The following is a 13,577-nucleotide window of genomic DNA, read 5'->3' as shown; positions in this document are numbered from 1 at the left end:
AAGGTGGTGACTTTCACTAGGTGGAAGCCTGGGGTAGGTGCGGGGATGTATGAGCGCAACCAAGACCCCTAACCCAGCCTCGCTGCTCAGGGAGGGTTTCCAAGAGGAGGGATATTTGATCCTTGTCCTAACACAGGACTGAGAGCACGGGGAGGGAGGCAGGAAGAGTGAAGAGGGTAGTGGTGGTGGGAACAGGGAGCCAGCCTGGGAGTTGTTTGGGAGAAGCAGCGGGGAGCCTTGGTGATGGAGCAGGTGCGATGGAGGAGGTAAGGAAGGGGTAACACCCGGGTTCCTGGCCTGGGGACAATACGGACAGAGCCACCATTCAGAGTCGACTCCTCAGGGAGCCTCAGGGCCATGGGACAGAACCCCACGTGGGAGCTCACTGAGAACGGAGCGCTGGCCCAGCCAAGGCTCCTGGTCTCTAGCTTCGAAGTGAACCACACAGTGGGGTTGGTTGGGGGGAGGGGGGCACAGCTCCATCCCTCCACCCTCAGGCGAACGGGGTGGCCAGGTCCTCCTAAACCTCTTGGGACCAGCCACCCAGGACCAGCCACTAGGGCACTGTGCACTCTAGACTTTTCCAACAGGCTGCCAGTCGGGGCACAGATTTTCCCCCTCGTTGCCAAACAAGCCACCCGTTGTAGAGAATCACATTAGTAGAAAACCCAGGGGCAAAGTCATGTGCTGGTGGGAAGGGGCCACCCCATCCTGCAGGGCTCCCCCCTGCACACAGCTCGCCAAAGCGACAGTCATTCCAGCCCTACACCTCGTACTGAGATTTCGGGAAAATCTTAGAATTCATTTTTTAAGTTCATCTGTTGAGAACAGCAAAGAAAACCTGAAGGGGGAACCCTACTAGATATGAATACAAATTACAGAACTGCAATCACTTTTAAAAGGGAAGTACTGGGGAAAATAAACGGATCAATAGGAAAACTGCCCGTTAACAGGTAGTAAGATTTTCAAATGTGATCAAGACGACACACATCAAATAGGGAAAGAATCTATGTGTGAGCTCAGGATAGTCAAGTATTTAGGACAAGTCAATTCAGAGCCTCACCTCATGCGACATGCTTAATTAATTCCAGAAATAACTGTTTATGAATTCTAGAGGGAAGAAAATACCTTAACTTTCAGGCAATGAAAGAAACCGCACAGGAGCAGATGGAGGTGTTTGCAGGGCTGTCTATTCTCGTCTCTTAGACCAGCAGTTCCCACAGCGGACAAGCCCTTCCTGGGCTCTGAGAGGGAAAATGGTTTCCACAATAACCCTGAAACATCCTGTGCCGTTCCACTCTATCTCATGAGTGTTCCGTGGAATTTTTCAAAGGCTACATGACATGTTATCTTGCGAAAGATTAAGCACAGAAGCAGGTCTGAGACTCTGTCTTCTATTAAACGCCAGACATTAAAGAAAGTTGCAAAAACCTAAAACAATGCCACTCTTCTAAATTTGTTTTGCTTTGGAAGAGTTTTCATTAAAAAATATGCTATTTATGTTGACATGAGTTTATTTTCAAAATATTCTAAAATTCTCCATTTTAATTTATATGGTAAATATTGATTTTTTTTTTTTAAAGTCATGTAAGCAAAACCACATAAGCTCTTTGGGGTCCTTAATGATTTTTAACTGTGTACAGGGATTCGGAGACCAAAACGTTGGAGGACTGCCCTTGGTCCATATGCATTTGGTGGGGGCTGTTTTGCCCATCTGGGGATCCCTAACACCCGACACATCCATTTGTGCACCAACCTGACAAACGTTCACTAAGTACATGCAATGTGCCCAGATGGGCAGTTACAGGTGCAGTGATACAGCCGTGAACAAAAGGGACAAAATACACCTGCCTGCCTGACAGTCTGGTCGGCAGAGTGCCCAATGGGGCTGGACTGCTGGACAGAAGGAAGGGAAATTTCAGTAACACGCACACAAAAGTAAAAAGCTGGAAACGTGCCACACGTGACACACAACAGGTTAATATCTTTAATAGATAACGAGCTCAAATTTATCAGACCCCAGTAGGTAAGAGCAAAGGACACTGACAATCCACAAGAGGAAACACAACTGCTTAACATGAAAAGATGTTCGACTTTGCTAAAAATCAAAGAAATGCAAACTAAAACACAGTGCTATTGTTTCATTAGCAAATAGTTCGCCAGATGATAACACTCAGTGCTGACAAGAGGGTAAAACGGGCACATTAATCCTCGCTGGTGGCAGTGTAAGTGGGTACATTTCTGGAAACCATTTTGTCAATACATAAAGAGCCTCATATTCCTTAATTCAGTAATCCCACCTCGGGGAATCTATCCTAAGGAAAAACGGGACACTGGGAAAAATTTGATGCACAAAGATATGCATCGGTTTGTAACAGTGAAAAATTAGTAACGGCAGTGATAAACCTGGGCACGACTGTCCACCTTGACGGAGTACACGGCCACTTCAAGATAAAATTAGTAATAAAATGGGGGGGGCATAGGAGCAAAAACATCCAAATGTTAAATTTTACTTTTCCTCTATTTTCCAAAATTCCTATAATGTGTAGGTTTGCTGGAAAGACCTAGTAGGTTGTCACTTGTTTATGGAGCTAGTGATGTTGAAGTAAGAAGTTGGGGTTCCTCCCGTCTCTACTTCGTCTGTGCTGTGCCAACCGCCACACCAGTTAGGACCCTGAGATGACACGGGAGACGGCATCTCCATTCAGCAGATGATGGACCTGCCCTGACCCCGACTGGAAAGCCCAACAACCTGCTCTATGCTTCCTTCCCCGGAGCCCCACCTTTTGTCTTCATCTCTACGCTTCCTGAGCAGAGGTGACCTTAACCTTACAGCTCTGGATGCAAGATGGGACCTCTGCAAGGACGCTGTCGCTCCTCCCTCCAAAAGCTTCACTCCTGGGAGGTGGTCCCGGCGTGTCCACCTTTTATTCGCTTGCAGGGTTTGCACCCTCAGGTGACCTTAAGCGCATGCTCACCTCTCCCCAGCTGCTCTCCCCTACAGGCCAGGACCAGGGTCATCCAGTGGGTGGTTCCGCCCCACCCCCTCCCCCACCCCCACACCAAGACCATGTACATCGGTAATAAAGTCTTACCTGCCGCTTCATGGGGTTATTTCTGCATTCCTCGTCATTACTTACTCATCACATACTTACCTGGGACCAATGAAATGGGTCTTGGCTTTTTCCTAGACGTCACTGAAGTGCTTTAGGGCATTCATTAATCCCAAGGTCACACTGTGTGTTAGGCTAGGCAGTCACCCTTTATTCTGAGTCCCCTCTCAAATGACGCCGTTACGCAGTGAAGCTTACTTACCAGATGGGGATCACGTGGACCAGAAAGCAGTCACAATACAGTCCAAACAATGTCACCACCATGAAAAACATAAAACTGTCCCTCACATGCATTAACACTACTCACTGCCTGTGCCTTTTAGAAATCAATACCTGTTCTCTTAAATTTAGAGAAATTATCACCTTAAAGTATGTACAAAGCAGCTCCCCTCCCCCACTTGCTTCTCCATCTTGACCCTCCCGTCACTGTGGCCTTCACCTGGGCTGCTTGGAGCTTGGGTCCCCTCCTCTTTAGCTGGGGACTGGGTGGGTGTCCTCCACTAGAGCCACTGGCTCCCGGTGTGGAGCTTCTTCTGAGTCCAATGTGGGGACACCCCTCCCCACCCCAGCCTTTCTCATCTGCTTGTTTCCAAAATTGCAGGAAGCGGTCAAGGTCACAGACGTACAACAGCACCAGTCCCAAGCCCACAACCTAAGCGCCAAGATGAAACACAACCCAATCACGAAGCCAGATGAAGCTGGAGCAGCAGCCCGGCCACGCTGACCCACAGACACAGGGCCAGGTCACGGGTGGGCATGAGCAGCATGGCCAGCCCTGGACACGTCGGGCAGACGCAGGGGCTGCGGAGGTAAGAGTTCCGCCCTGCCCGACGCTGGGTCACCGACCCGGGCTGGGCTAAGCCACGTGGGTATCTTCAACGTATCTATTACCACTGCAGGCCTGCTTTGCCCCAGGTGCCACTGCACCCCGTCCTCTGTGGCCGCCTCTACCTGGCAGGCAGACGGGAGAAAACTGAGCACAAAGAAAAAGCGATCTGCACCCCCACCAGAGGTCCCCCCACCCCCGGAATGGTGGCTCCACTGTGTCCTCCCCCTTTCATGCCTAATGAGCACCGTGGTCCTGCCTGAACAGCCTGGGCTGGAATCCAGGGGGCAGGTAGCCTGTATTCAGGCGGTTGTTCAGCAGGGCAATTGGGCTAACAGAGTTTACAATTAGTGGGTGGCAGTGACCCACGCACACCAGCAACCACGGAATGTCCTTGACCTTGCAAGGCCCTGGTTGCTTCAGGAACGCACTCACTGTTCCCAGCATCACCAAAACTCTCCGGAAGTAAGGACGGGCCCTAGGACGCAAACTCTGGGTGTCCCAAGACATATGCCTTTGGGTGGGTACAGGGGCGGTCCTACACGGAAGCCGGGACCATTACCAGGCCGATGAACTCAGGGCAAGATCCCCCACCCCCCATTGTCCAGGTGGTCACGTAAATGCAATTCCTTTGGCATTGAAATAGGGAGGGAGCAACACCAGCCAAAGGGCTCAGCCACGTCTCATTTAGAGATTTCTGGGCGTCCCCCGTGAGGATGGACAAGGCCGTCCACCACTACGAGGTACAGCTTTGTCCCTCAGGATCAGGACACGAGTGCCACTTCTGTATGTCACATCAGGATGCAGGTGTCCGCAGTTCTCTTCCTTCACAAATGCCAGCAAGGCCCTGGTTGCCAGGGGCCAATACACCCTTGTCTTAACTGCGTAAGGCTGCATCCCAGAGGAACTGGGTCTCCAGCCGAGTCCACGCTTTCTTAGGCAAAGGCTGGGCAGCTGATGGACAGCCCAGCCACGGGGAGGGCATCCTACCTACATGGAGGCTCTGGAGACCCCGAGATGCTGTGAGTGACGGAGGGGCTGAAGTGAAGGCCACAGGTCCCATGAACGGACAAGGGAACAAGTCTCAAGCTAGACAAAGCCCACCACCCAGTGACATGGGACAAAGAGGAAGGGTGTCTGCACACTAGCAGCTAGAGGTGATTCCCACTGGAGATCCAGGGCAGCAAAATGAGCCACCAGTGTCCACCCCTCAGCGTGCCGTGGCTCTCAGGCGTGGATGTGCACGAATGTGCTGCCTCTGGCAGCTTGATGGAACTGCCGAGGGGCCCAAAGTCACAAGGACCCTCTTTAAAGGAGGCAAGTTCCAGACTCCCCAAATTCCTGCTGCCACCAGACCACTGGCAGCTAAAGCCGAGCAATAATGGAGATGCGTCATCCAGGTGCTTCTCCTTCCCCTGCATGTTCGGTCTTTCCCGGGAGCAACGTGGGCATAATGACTGCGTCCTCATGTGCAGAGTGAAGCTGGGCCCCAGAAATGCTGGAGATACACTCCGAGCAGTGATCACTGGCCACCACAGCAGGGACAAGGCCCCTGCCTGCACGCTGGGCACTGGCAGGGCTGGAGGTCACCGCTCCGGGGCTCCACATCAAGGCACCAGTCTGGCCCAAGTGGCTGCTCTCTGCCGTCAGTGAGAACAGGGCCCCCAGGTGGGGCGCTGCTGTGGGGGCTGCAGAGGGTGGCCTAGGAGAGTCTGTGAGCCTCGTCAGGCTGGGAGAGGTCAGCCCAAACCGGCCGGAGCGTGCTGTGGAGTCGGGGTGACCGAGTAGCAGAGCTGTGGTCACCAGAAGAGCTGGGGTTGCAAGCAAGAGAGGGGATACATGCACTGAGGTGTAGGTACGAACCTAGCACGTGACACTAGGAAGCCAGGTGGGTAACAGGGCACCCAAGAGTAGGAAGGAAGATCTTCTGGAACAGGTCTGGAGAGGCAGGAAGAGCATCTTGAAACAAGAACGATGCCGTTGTAGGGACATTTCTTCTACGCAGCAAAGGGGTTACGCTACCTGGTAGCTGCAAGTGCCACCAGGGCGGTGGCCGGTTCTTAAAGGTTCCGGGCTCGGGTGGGCAGGGAGGGAGCTGGACTAGTCCCGTTGGAGGCCGGGTGCACAGGGCAGGGCCCTGTGCCCGTGGCGGCCAGTTGGCGGCAGAGCATCTGCCGTTCCCGCACAGCCCGATTGGACGCAGAAGTCTTCCTGATTTGGGCGCGCCGCGCGTGCCGGAGTGGAGACTTGTAGGTTCTCCGCAACTCTGCCAGGAACCCCTGATAGTTGTTTCGCAAGGGGCTGTCAGGTTGCATGTGGGGGATCGCCCACTTCTCGGCCTCCCCAGTCAGCCGGGACACAAGGAACGCCACGCGCTCGGCCTCACCAGGAAAGCGGGAGGCCTGGAAGATCATAAACCTGTCCATCTGCATCAAGAACCCTGCTAGCTGGCCCGGGTCTCCCGAAAACGGCTCAGGCAGGGAGGTTGGAGGCGTGGTCATTGGGCGGGTCCCGTTGGAGGTAATTGCTGAGATGGGCGGGGTGATCTGCAGAGCGCCCGGAATCCGAGCCCTGGTGCGCAACAAGGTCAGCTCTGCCATCACGCTCTCCAGCATGTTGGTAAGATTGGCCTTCTCCGCCCGAAGGGTCGAGGCCTCCCGCCTCAGCGCCGAGTTGGTGAGGCGCAGGGAGGTGAGGGTGTCGATGACGTCATCCATTTGGGCATTGGTAGAAGCTGCAGAGGCTGGGGTTTCCGCTTTTGAGGTCTGGGGCTGGACCATGTTGTAGAGGTCAGCCAAAGGCTGAGACCGATGGGATGGGCGAAGAGGGTACGGGTAACCCGGAACCTGAGGACCTGTGATGCTAAAACTGCGTGGATCCGTGCAGGGCCGAGGACAGGGTGGGGTTCGAGACTCAGAGTGAAGGCGGACAGAGGAGAGAGATGAGCACAGCCCGGCCCAGGCAGGTGGCACAGGCCTTGGGGATCCCCGATTCCAGATGTGGCTCCTTTACCGCGGACCTCAGAAGGCCAAGTCCGGCTGCACAGGTGGTTGGACTTGTTCTGGAGCCTGAAGGATGAAAAAATGTATTTTAAAAGGTTTCGACTGCGGAAAAGGGTGTCGAAGTAGGGGACACGGCGTGGGAAGAGCAAAGAGCGGCGCCCGCCTCTCGGCCGCTCGCTCTTCGCAGAGGCGGGCGCCCAGCCCAAAGCGCCCTCCAGGCGCGGGGCCAGCGCCCACCTGGGGCAGAACAAAGGGCGGACACACCTGCGGTGGCGCCGGGGCCTGGGGCGGGCGGCGGGCGCGTACCTGGGTCTCCGCGGCTCCCTCCCTCCGCGGCTCCGTCTGCCGCGCGCCGGCCACAGCCAAGATGGCACGATCGGAGGACGCGAGCAGGCCGATGAGTCACGGCGGCGGTCCGCCGGAACTGCTTCCCGGTCAGGTCAGGCCGGGGCGGCCGCAGCGGCCGCGGCGGCGGGAGGCGGGCGCGGGCGGCCCGAGGCGGGAGCACTCGCAGGGCCGGGGCAGACGTCTTCACCGTGCGCGAGTCGTGGCGCGGCCTAGGTGCGGGCGGGACCGGCGCGACGGCAGCGGCGGCGGCGGGTGGGCCTTACGCAGGCCCCGCTGGTTGCCATGGAGACCTCCTGCTCCCGCTCCCGCGCGCGGCCGAGGCGGAGGCCCCGCCCCGGAAGTCGCGCGCGCAGACCCGCCCCCGTGCCGCGTAGTCCCGCCTCCCGGGACCACCCACCCCGCGTCTGTCCATAACAGCCAATCAGTGATAACTGTGGTTATAGTTATTTTATTATTACAGTAGGTGCCTTCCTTTCTTTTCACTTTAATTCTCCCCAAGACTGCTTGCAAAGCTCTTCTTGTATATGTTGTAATTATTGTTTTAGTGAAGCTTGTTTTTCATATTGTATCCTGAATACAAATACAACGTAGTATATATTCATTGTAGGAAATTTTGATGTAAGTCTTTAAAAAAAAGAGACACCTTTCTATCACCCAGGATCCCTCCACCTGGAGAGAAAAAAATAGTAACATTTCTGTGGTTCCATCCAGTTATTTTTCTATGATATATATTCTATTACAAAATATCAATTTTGTACTTCCTGAACTATTTTGTACACTTAATAACACACTGAATTTTGAGCATTTTCCTATTAAAGGTATTTCAAAAGCAGCCTGATTTTTGAATATTGCCTAGTGTTCCACTGAAATCGTGTACCACAATTTATTTAACCATGTCCCTTTTGATGGATCTCTATCTGATTTTCCATGGGGAAGTTTTATAAACCACACTTGTACATAAATCCCAGCCCATTTCTCTGCCAGTTTCTCCAGGGTAAACGCCAAGGGGTGGAATTACTGGGCCAAAGAGTATGAGCTATTTGACTCAGGACTTGGATGCCTTTCCCGCTTGACCTTGCTGAGCTGCTTGGTCAGTCCCAGGCTGGGGGCATGGCTGGAGAGAGAAGACACCCCCCATGCCTGTCTTTTGTGGACACAGTCTTCAGGTGGCCACTGGCAGCCACCTGCACTCACCCCTCAGACAGGCCTGGGACAGAGTCAGCTTCACTCATGCCTTTACAGTTTTCACTTCTAGAAAATGGGAATTGGGACATGAGGGTGTGAGTACTTGGAGAGGATAGTCTAGCTGTCCCCACAATTGTGTGTACCCCAATGTGCCAAAGGAGGAACTTTTTGTGACCAGCTGAAAACTCCTAGGGCATAAGGCAAGAGGGGAAAGAAAGAAGACAGTGTTTTTTAAACTACCTCCATGAAATCTCCCGAATCAGATGGAGGCAGAAGCTACAGTAACCTTGACTGAGGTCAGTGATTGCAGAAATTGGCCTGGGCCCCTCCTAGTTCTTCCAAACATGTACAAGAATGCCCATCCGCTCCCGTGAGTCACCCCATCTTTCTCTCTGTCGTCACTGCCAAGATTGCACTTCTCCAGGTCCCTGGATGCTGTGCACAAGTGAAGCGTCTGCTGCAATTCCAGATGTGGTTGACACCATGTCTTGAATTCCCAGGTGCGGTGAAATAAGGTGCACCATGCAATCAGAAATGATGAAACATGAGTTTGAAGAAATATGGAACTTACTGGTATTTCACTTTGTTTTATTTCAAATATGATATAAAGGGTCAATGCATACAAATAGAGTGAAATAAAAATTAGAAGTCTTTTTTAAAATAAGTAAAACAGCAGAGTATTTGGCTTCTGATCCAGATGGTGCTAAGATTCATGCTGTGAGGTGCCCTTCTCTGCTGCAAACACAGAACAATGATAAATTACACAAAGAAAGTATTGAAAGGATCTGGCTGGGTGCAAAAACCAGATAAACTCCATTGTGGCCCAGAAACAAAAGCTGCTGAGTATTGACAAAGCCATGGGCCTGCTAGGCAATGGGTCCTGAGGCACAATGGGGACATGCAGCTGAGAACAGAACCAGGCTTCCTGTTTAAAACCAGGGGAGAGAGAGGTCACCTGTATATCAGAAAAGAGTCTGAAAAATCTGCTTCCACATTTCATGGGGCAACAGCTTCTGTGAAGGTGAGGCCCTGGAGCAAGGGAGAACACATACGATCTCATGCCTCCTGGCTTGACAAGTAGACCCCAAAGGGCCAGGAAGTGTAAACAGCCACCACCAACATAAAATATGTTCTGTACTGCAAACCAGGCATCACTGGTGCAGTCCCAAACTACAAGACAGTACACAGAAAGAGAAAGAAAGTAAAAGATAGTCTTTTACCCAAAAATGAACCTAGAAGTCAAAACTCTGAAGCCCATGAAGACACCTAATGCTAAGAATAATGACCACCAAAATCAATCATCATAATATGAATTAACTCCAGATGAAATTAAAATAGTCTGGGAAATTAAAAAAAAAGTTTGAAGTAAGTATATTTGGGATTCTCAATGAAAATAATGAAGAAATAATATTTGTGAAAAGAACAGACATTGGAAGGGAGGCAGAAATGTAACAAAATGAGGTGGTTATGAAAAAGCACCTTTAAAAGCAAATATAGTAAACTTCCGTTTCCAGGAAAATGGAGTAGGTGCACTCTTTCCTATCCTTTCACAACTGAAAATAACTTTTTCAAAAAGATTCTAAAACGTGGAGAGGAAAAGGTAGACTAGCTAGGTTGCTCAGGATCCAAGGAATCACATAAAGGTAACGTGAGTTTTCTTTTGCGCCATATATCTCAGATTTAAACCAGAAGAAGCTGGCAACCTGGAAATGCCAACGAGTGCAGACAGAAAAGACCCCTCCAAAAGCCTGCTCTCTCAAGCTGAAGAACCAAGAAAGCAACAGCCTAAGAAAACAGAAAACGTTTAGATGATAACCACTCTACTCCAGCCAAACATTGCGGAAAAGTTGGTGGCCCACCACCACTCATGTCAGTAAAGGCGGAGAGGGGAGCGTAGACCTACACATTAGCCAAGCTAAAATGAGGTGCCTCACCCCACGCCCTTGCTGAGTAGTGTGAGAGAAGATCACAAACTTCCCAAATTTGATTAAATACATTAATCTGTATATCCAAGAAGTTCAACCAACTCCAAGTAGAATAAACCCCTAGATGTATCATAAGCAAAAATCTCAAAAGTCGAAGACAAAGAATCTTGAAAGTAGCAAGAAAGAGGCAAGTGATCGTGTATAAAATGTTATTACTAAAATTAACAGGTGCTTTCTCATCAGAAGTCAGAAGGCAGGGGAAGGATAGATTCAAAGTGCTGAAAGAAAAAAAAAAGATCAACTAAGAATTCCATATCCAGTAAAACTATCTTTCAAAAAGAAAAGAGAAATTATTTACATTGCCAGGTAAATAAAACTGTAGCACATTCATCACTAGCAGGCCTGCACTACAAAAAATAATAAAGTGAGGTCTGTCAGGAAAGGAAAGAAAATTAGGCAGTAGCTGGAATTCACATGAAGAATAAATAGTATCAGTAAGGGTACCAACATAGGTAAATGTAAAAGACATTATAAATATGTTTTTGTTTGTAACTCCATTTTCGCCTGTCTTATTTAAAAGACAGCTGCATAAAGCAATAATTCTAAATCTGTGTTGATGAGCATACAATATACACAAGTGTAATTTGCAATGACAATAATAGCACAAATGAGGTGGGAAGGAGATGGAGCTACTTAGGATGAAAGTTTTCTAAACTATTTAAATAAGTTGGCATTAATCCAAACTAGATTTTTATAAATTAAGATGTTAATTGTAATCCTCAAGGCAACCATTAGGAATATAAGTCAAAAAATATGTTAAAGAAATGACAAGGGAACTAAAATGGTAAACTAGAAAATATCTATTTCACATGAAAGAAGGCAGTAATGGAGGAATACAGGAACCCAAAATATGACATATAGAAAACAAACAACAAAGTGATAGATGTAAATCCTACCTTATCAGTAATATAGTCAATGTAAATGGATTAAACATTCCAGTTAAAAGGTTGAGATTGGCTAAATGAATTTTTTTAAATGACCCAACTCAACGCTATCTACCAGAGATACACTTTAGATTCAGAGACACAAATAAATTGAAAGTGATTGAATGGAAAATTATATACACCATTCAAAGTAACCAAAAGAGTACTAGAGTATTGATATCAGACAAAACAGACTTTAAGACAAAAATTGTTACTAGAGAAAAAGAAAGACATTTTGTAATAAAAGCCTCAAGACAACAATTATGAACATACAGTCATTTGGCACATAATGTATTATGGAGCTACAGTAATTCAGACCATGCTATGTTGGTAAAGGGACAGATGCAAGGTCAATGGAACAGAATAGAGAAACTGGAAATAGATCCATATAAATATGCCCAACTCATTTTTGACAAACACGCAAAAGTAATCCAATAGAAGAAAACTAGTCTTTTCAACAAATGGTGATGGAGCAATTGAACATCTATGGGAGCAGGGCAGGCAGGGAGAACACCTCAATCTAAGTCTCTTATCATCTATGAAAATTATCTCAAAATGGATCATAGACTTAAATGTAAAACATATATGTATGCATATATATGCTGAAATCTTTGTGATGTAGGGCTAGGCAAAGAATTCTTAAATTTGACACCAAAAGCATGGTCCATAAAAGGAAACATTGACAAATTGGACATCATCACAATTTTAAACTGTTGCTCTGTGAGAGGACCTGTTAAGAGGATGAAAGTACAAGCTAGAAACAGAGAAAATATTTGCAAACCACAAACTACAAAGGACTAGTATCTAGAACATATAAAGAACTCTCAAAGCTCAACAATAAAACCACCATCCAATTAGAAAGTGGGCCACAGACATGAACAGCTATTTCACCCAAGAGGATATACAAATGGCAATTAGTACATGAAAAAGTGTTTACTATCAATATCCATTAGGGAAATTAAAACTAAAACCATAATGAAATATCAGTAAACACACACTAGAATGGCTACAATAAAAAATAGTGACAATGCCAAATGCCAGTGAGGATGCAGAGAAAATGGCTACATTGCTGATGTGTATGTGAAGTGGTACAGCCACTCTGAAAACCAGTTGGGCAGTTTCTTTAAAAATTAAGTGCATAACTGCCATTCAACCCAGTGATTGTGTTTATCCCAGAAAACAAAAGAAAACTTAAGGAGGCACTGGGGAGGAAGGGAGGTAGGTGTGGCTATGGAAGGGCAATGGGGGGTCTTCTGTGTCTTGACTTATATCAAAGTCAATATCCTGGTTGTGATGTTGCCCTGTGCTTTTGCTGGATGTTACCATTGAGGGAAACTGAGGACAGGGTACTCTGGGTCTGTCTGTATTATTTCTTACAACGACATGTGAAGTGAGCTTTGATGGGAGAACATCACTGAGAGTTGAGTTTGGGAGACCTCTTTTATACCTTTGAGTGGGATGTCAGGCTGGCTCTGGATGTGATTCTGGAGTTCTGGGGAGCAGTTTATTGGAAAGTCATGAACAGATAGGTTGTAGTAAAGCTAAGAAAAGAGTGTGAACAGAAAGAAGGTCAAGAATTGTGTGTCCACCATTTAGAGGACTAGGAAAAGGGGAGGAGACTGCTGAAAATCATCCAAAAAGGGAAGAAGGAAACTAGGGAACCTCAGAAGCCAAGGATGAGCTTCAAGTAGGAGGGTGGCCAACCATGTTGAAGTCTTCAGATGGGCAGGGTTGCCAGACTTGGGTGATTTTTAGAGCAAAACAAGTTAAAGATAATTAAAATTATGCATTTTCTAGAACATTATTTATGGCCAACAAATCAGTTTATCATACCGATGGACCTTATAACTATGGCCAGGTTGCTGATACTTTTCTGAAGAATGCTTTTTTTCTTCAATATGGTCTTATTATGCTTCATTTTATTATAAAATCACTTGTAGCCTTACTCCAAGTTGCATTCTGTGGTTATAAATTTAAATTTGTTGACATTTTCAATGAACTCTTCATTGAGACTATATTTTAATTGAGAAATCCTCTTCCTACAGGTACCAAGGAACCAGGTAAGCTTAGGGGGAAAAAACTAGTAAATGGAGGATATTCTCTTAATAATTCTCCTCCTCCTCCTCTTCCTCCTCCTTCTCCTTCTTCTTCTCCTTTCTCTCCTTCTCCTTCCCCTTCTTCTCCTTCCCCTCCTC

At 48.2% G+C, this 13,577-nt stretch overlaps 1 protein-coding gene across 2 annotated transcripts; it reads right to left on the bottom strand.

Moving 5' to 3' along the window:
- Positions 1–2,278: 2,278 nt before the first annotated feature.
- On the bottom strand, positions 2,279–7,490 carry RTL6 (retrotransposon Gag like 6). Of its 2 annotated transcripts, none has more exons than XM_033117099.1 (2): positions 7,206–7,490; positions 2,279–7,007 (listed from the first exon to the last, which is right to left on the bottom strand). In XM_033117099.1, the coding sequence occupies exon 2, from the start codon at positions 6,717–6,719 to the stop codon at positions 6,000–6,002; it is 720 nt and encodes a 239-aa protein (XP_032972990.1). In that variant the 5' UTR covers positions 6,720–7,007; positions 7,206–7,490; the 3' UTR covers positions 2,279–5,999. The 2 variants fall into 2 exon arrangements, with proteins under 2 accessions (XP_032972990.1, XP_032972989.1); XM_033117098.1 differs by having other exon boundaries at positions 7,248–7,490.
- Positions 7,491–13,577: the final 6,087 nt, after the last annotated feature.

Source organism: Rhinolophus ferrumequinum, chromosome 10 (assembly GCF_004115265.2).
Source record: "Rhinolophus ferrumequinum isolate MPI-CBG mRhiFer1 chromosome 10, mRhiFer1_v1.p, whole genome shotgun sequence".
In the NCBI taxonomy this organism is placed as follows: domain Eukaryota; kingdom Metazoa; phylum Chordata; class Mammalia; order Chiroptera; family Rhinolophidae; genus Rhinolophus; species Rhinolophus ferrumequinum.
Note: the sequence above shows the minus strand (reverse complement) of the source record. Positions and strands in the feature narration are given on the sequence as shown.

What these genes read in the sequence shown, in the direction of transcription:
- RTL6 (XM_033117099.1), bottom strand. Translation starts at nt 6,719, where the DNA reads ATGGTCCAGCCCCAGACCTCAAAAGCGGAAACCCCAGCCTCTGCAGCT.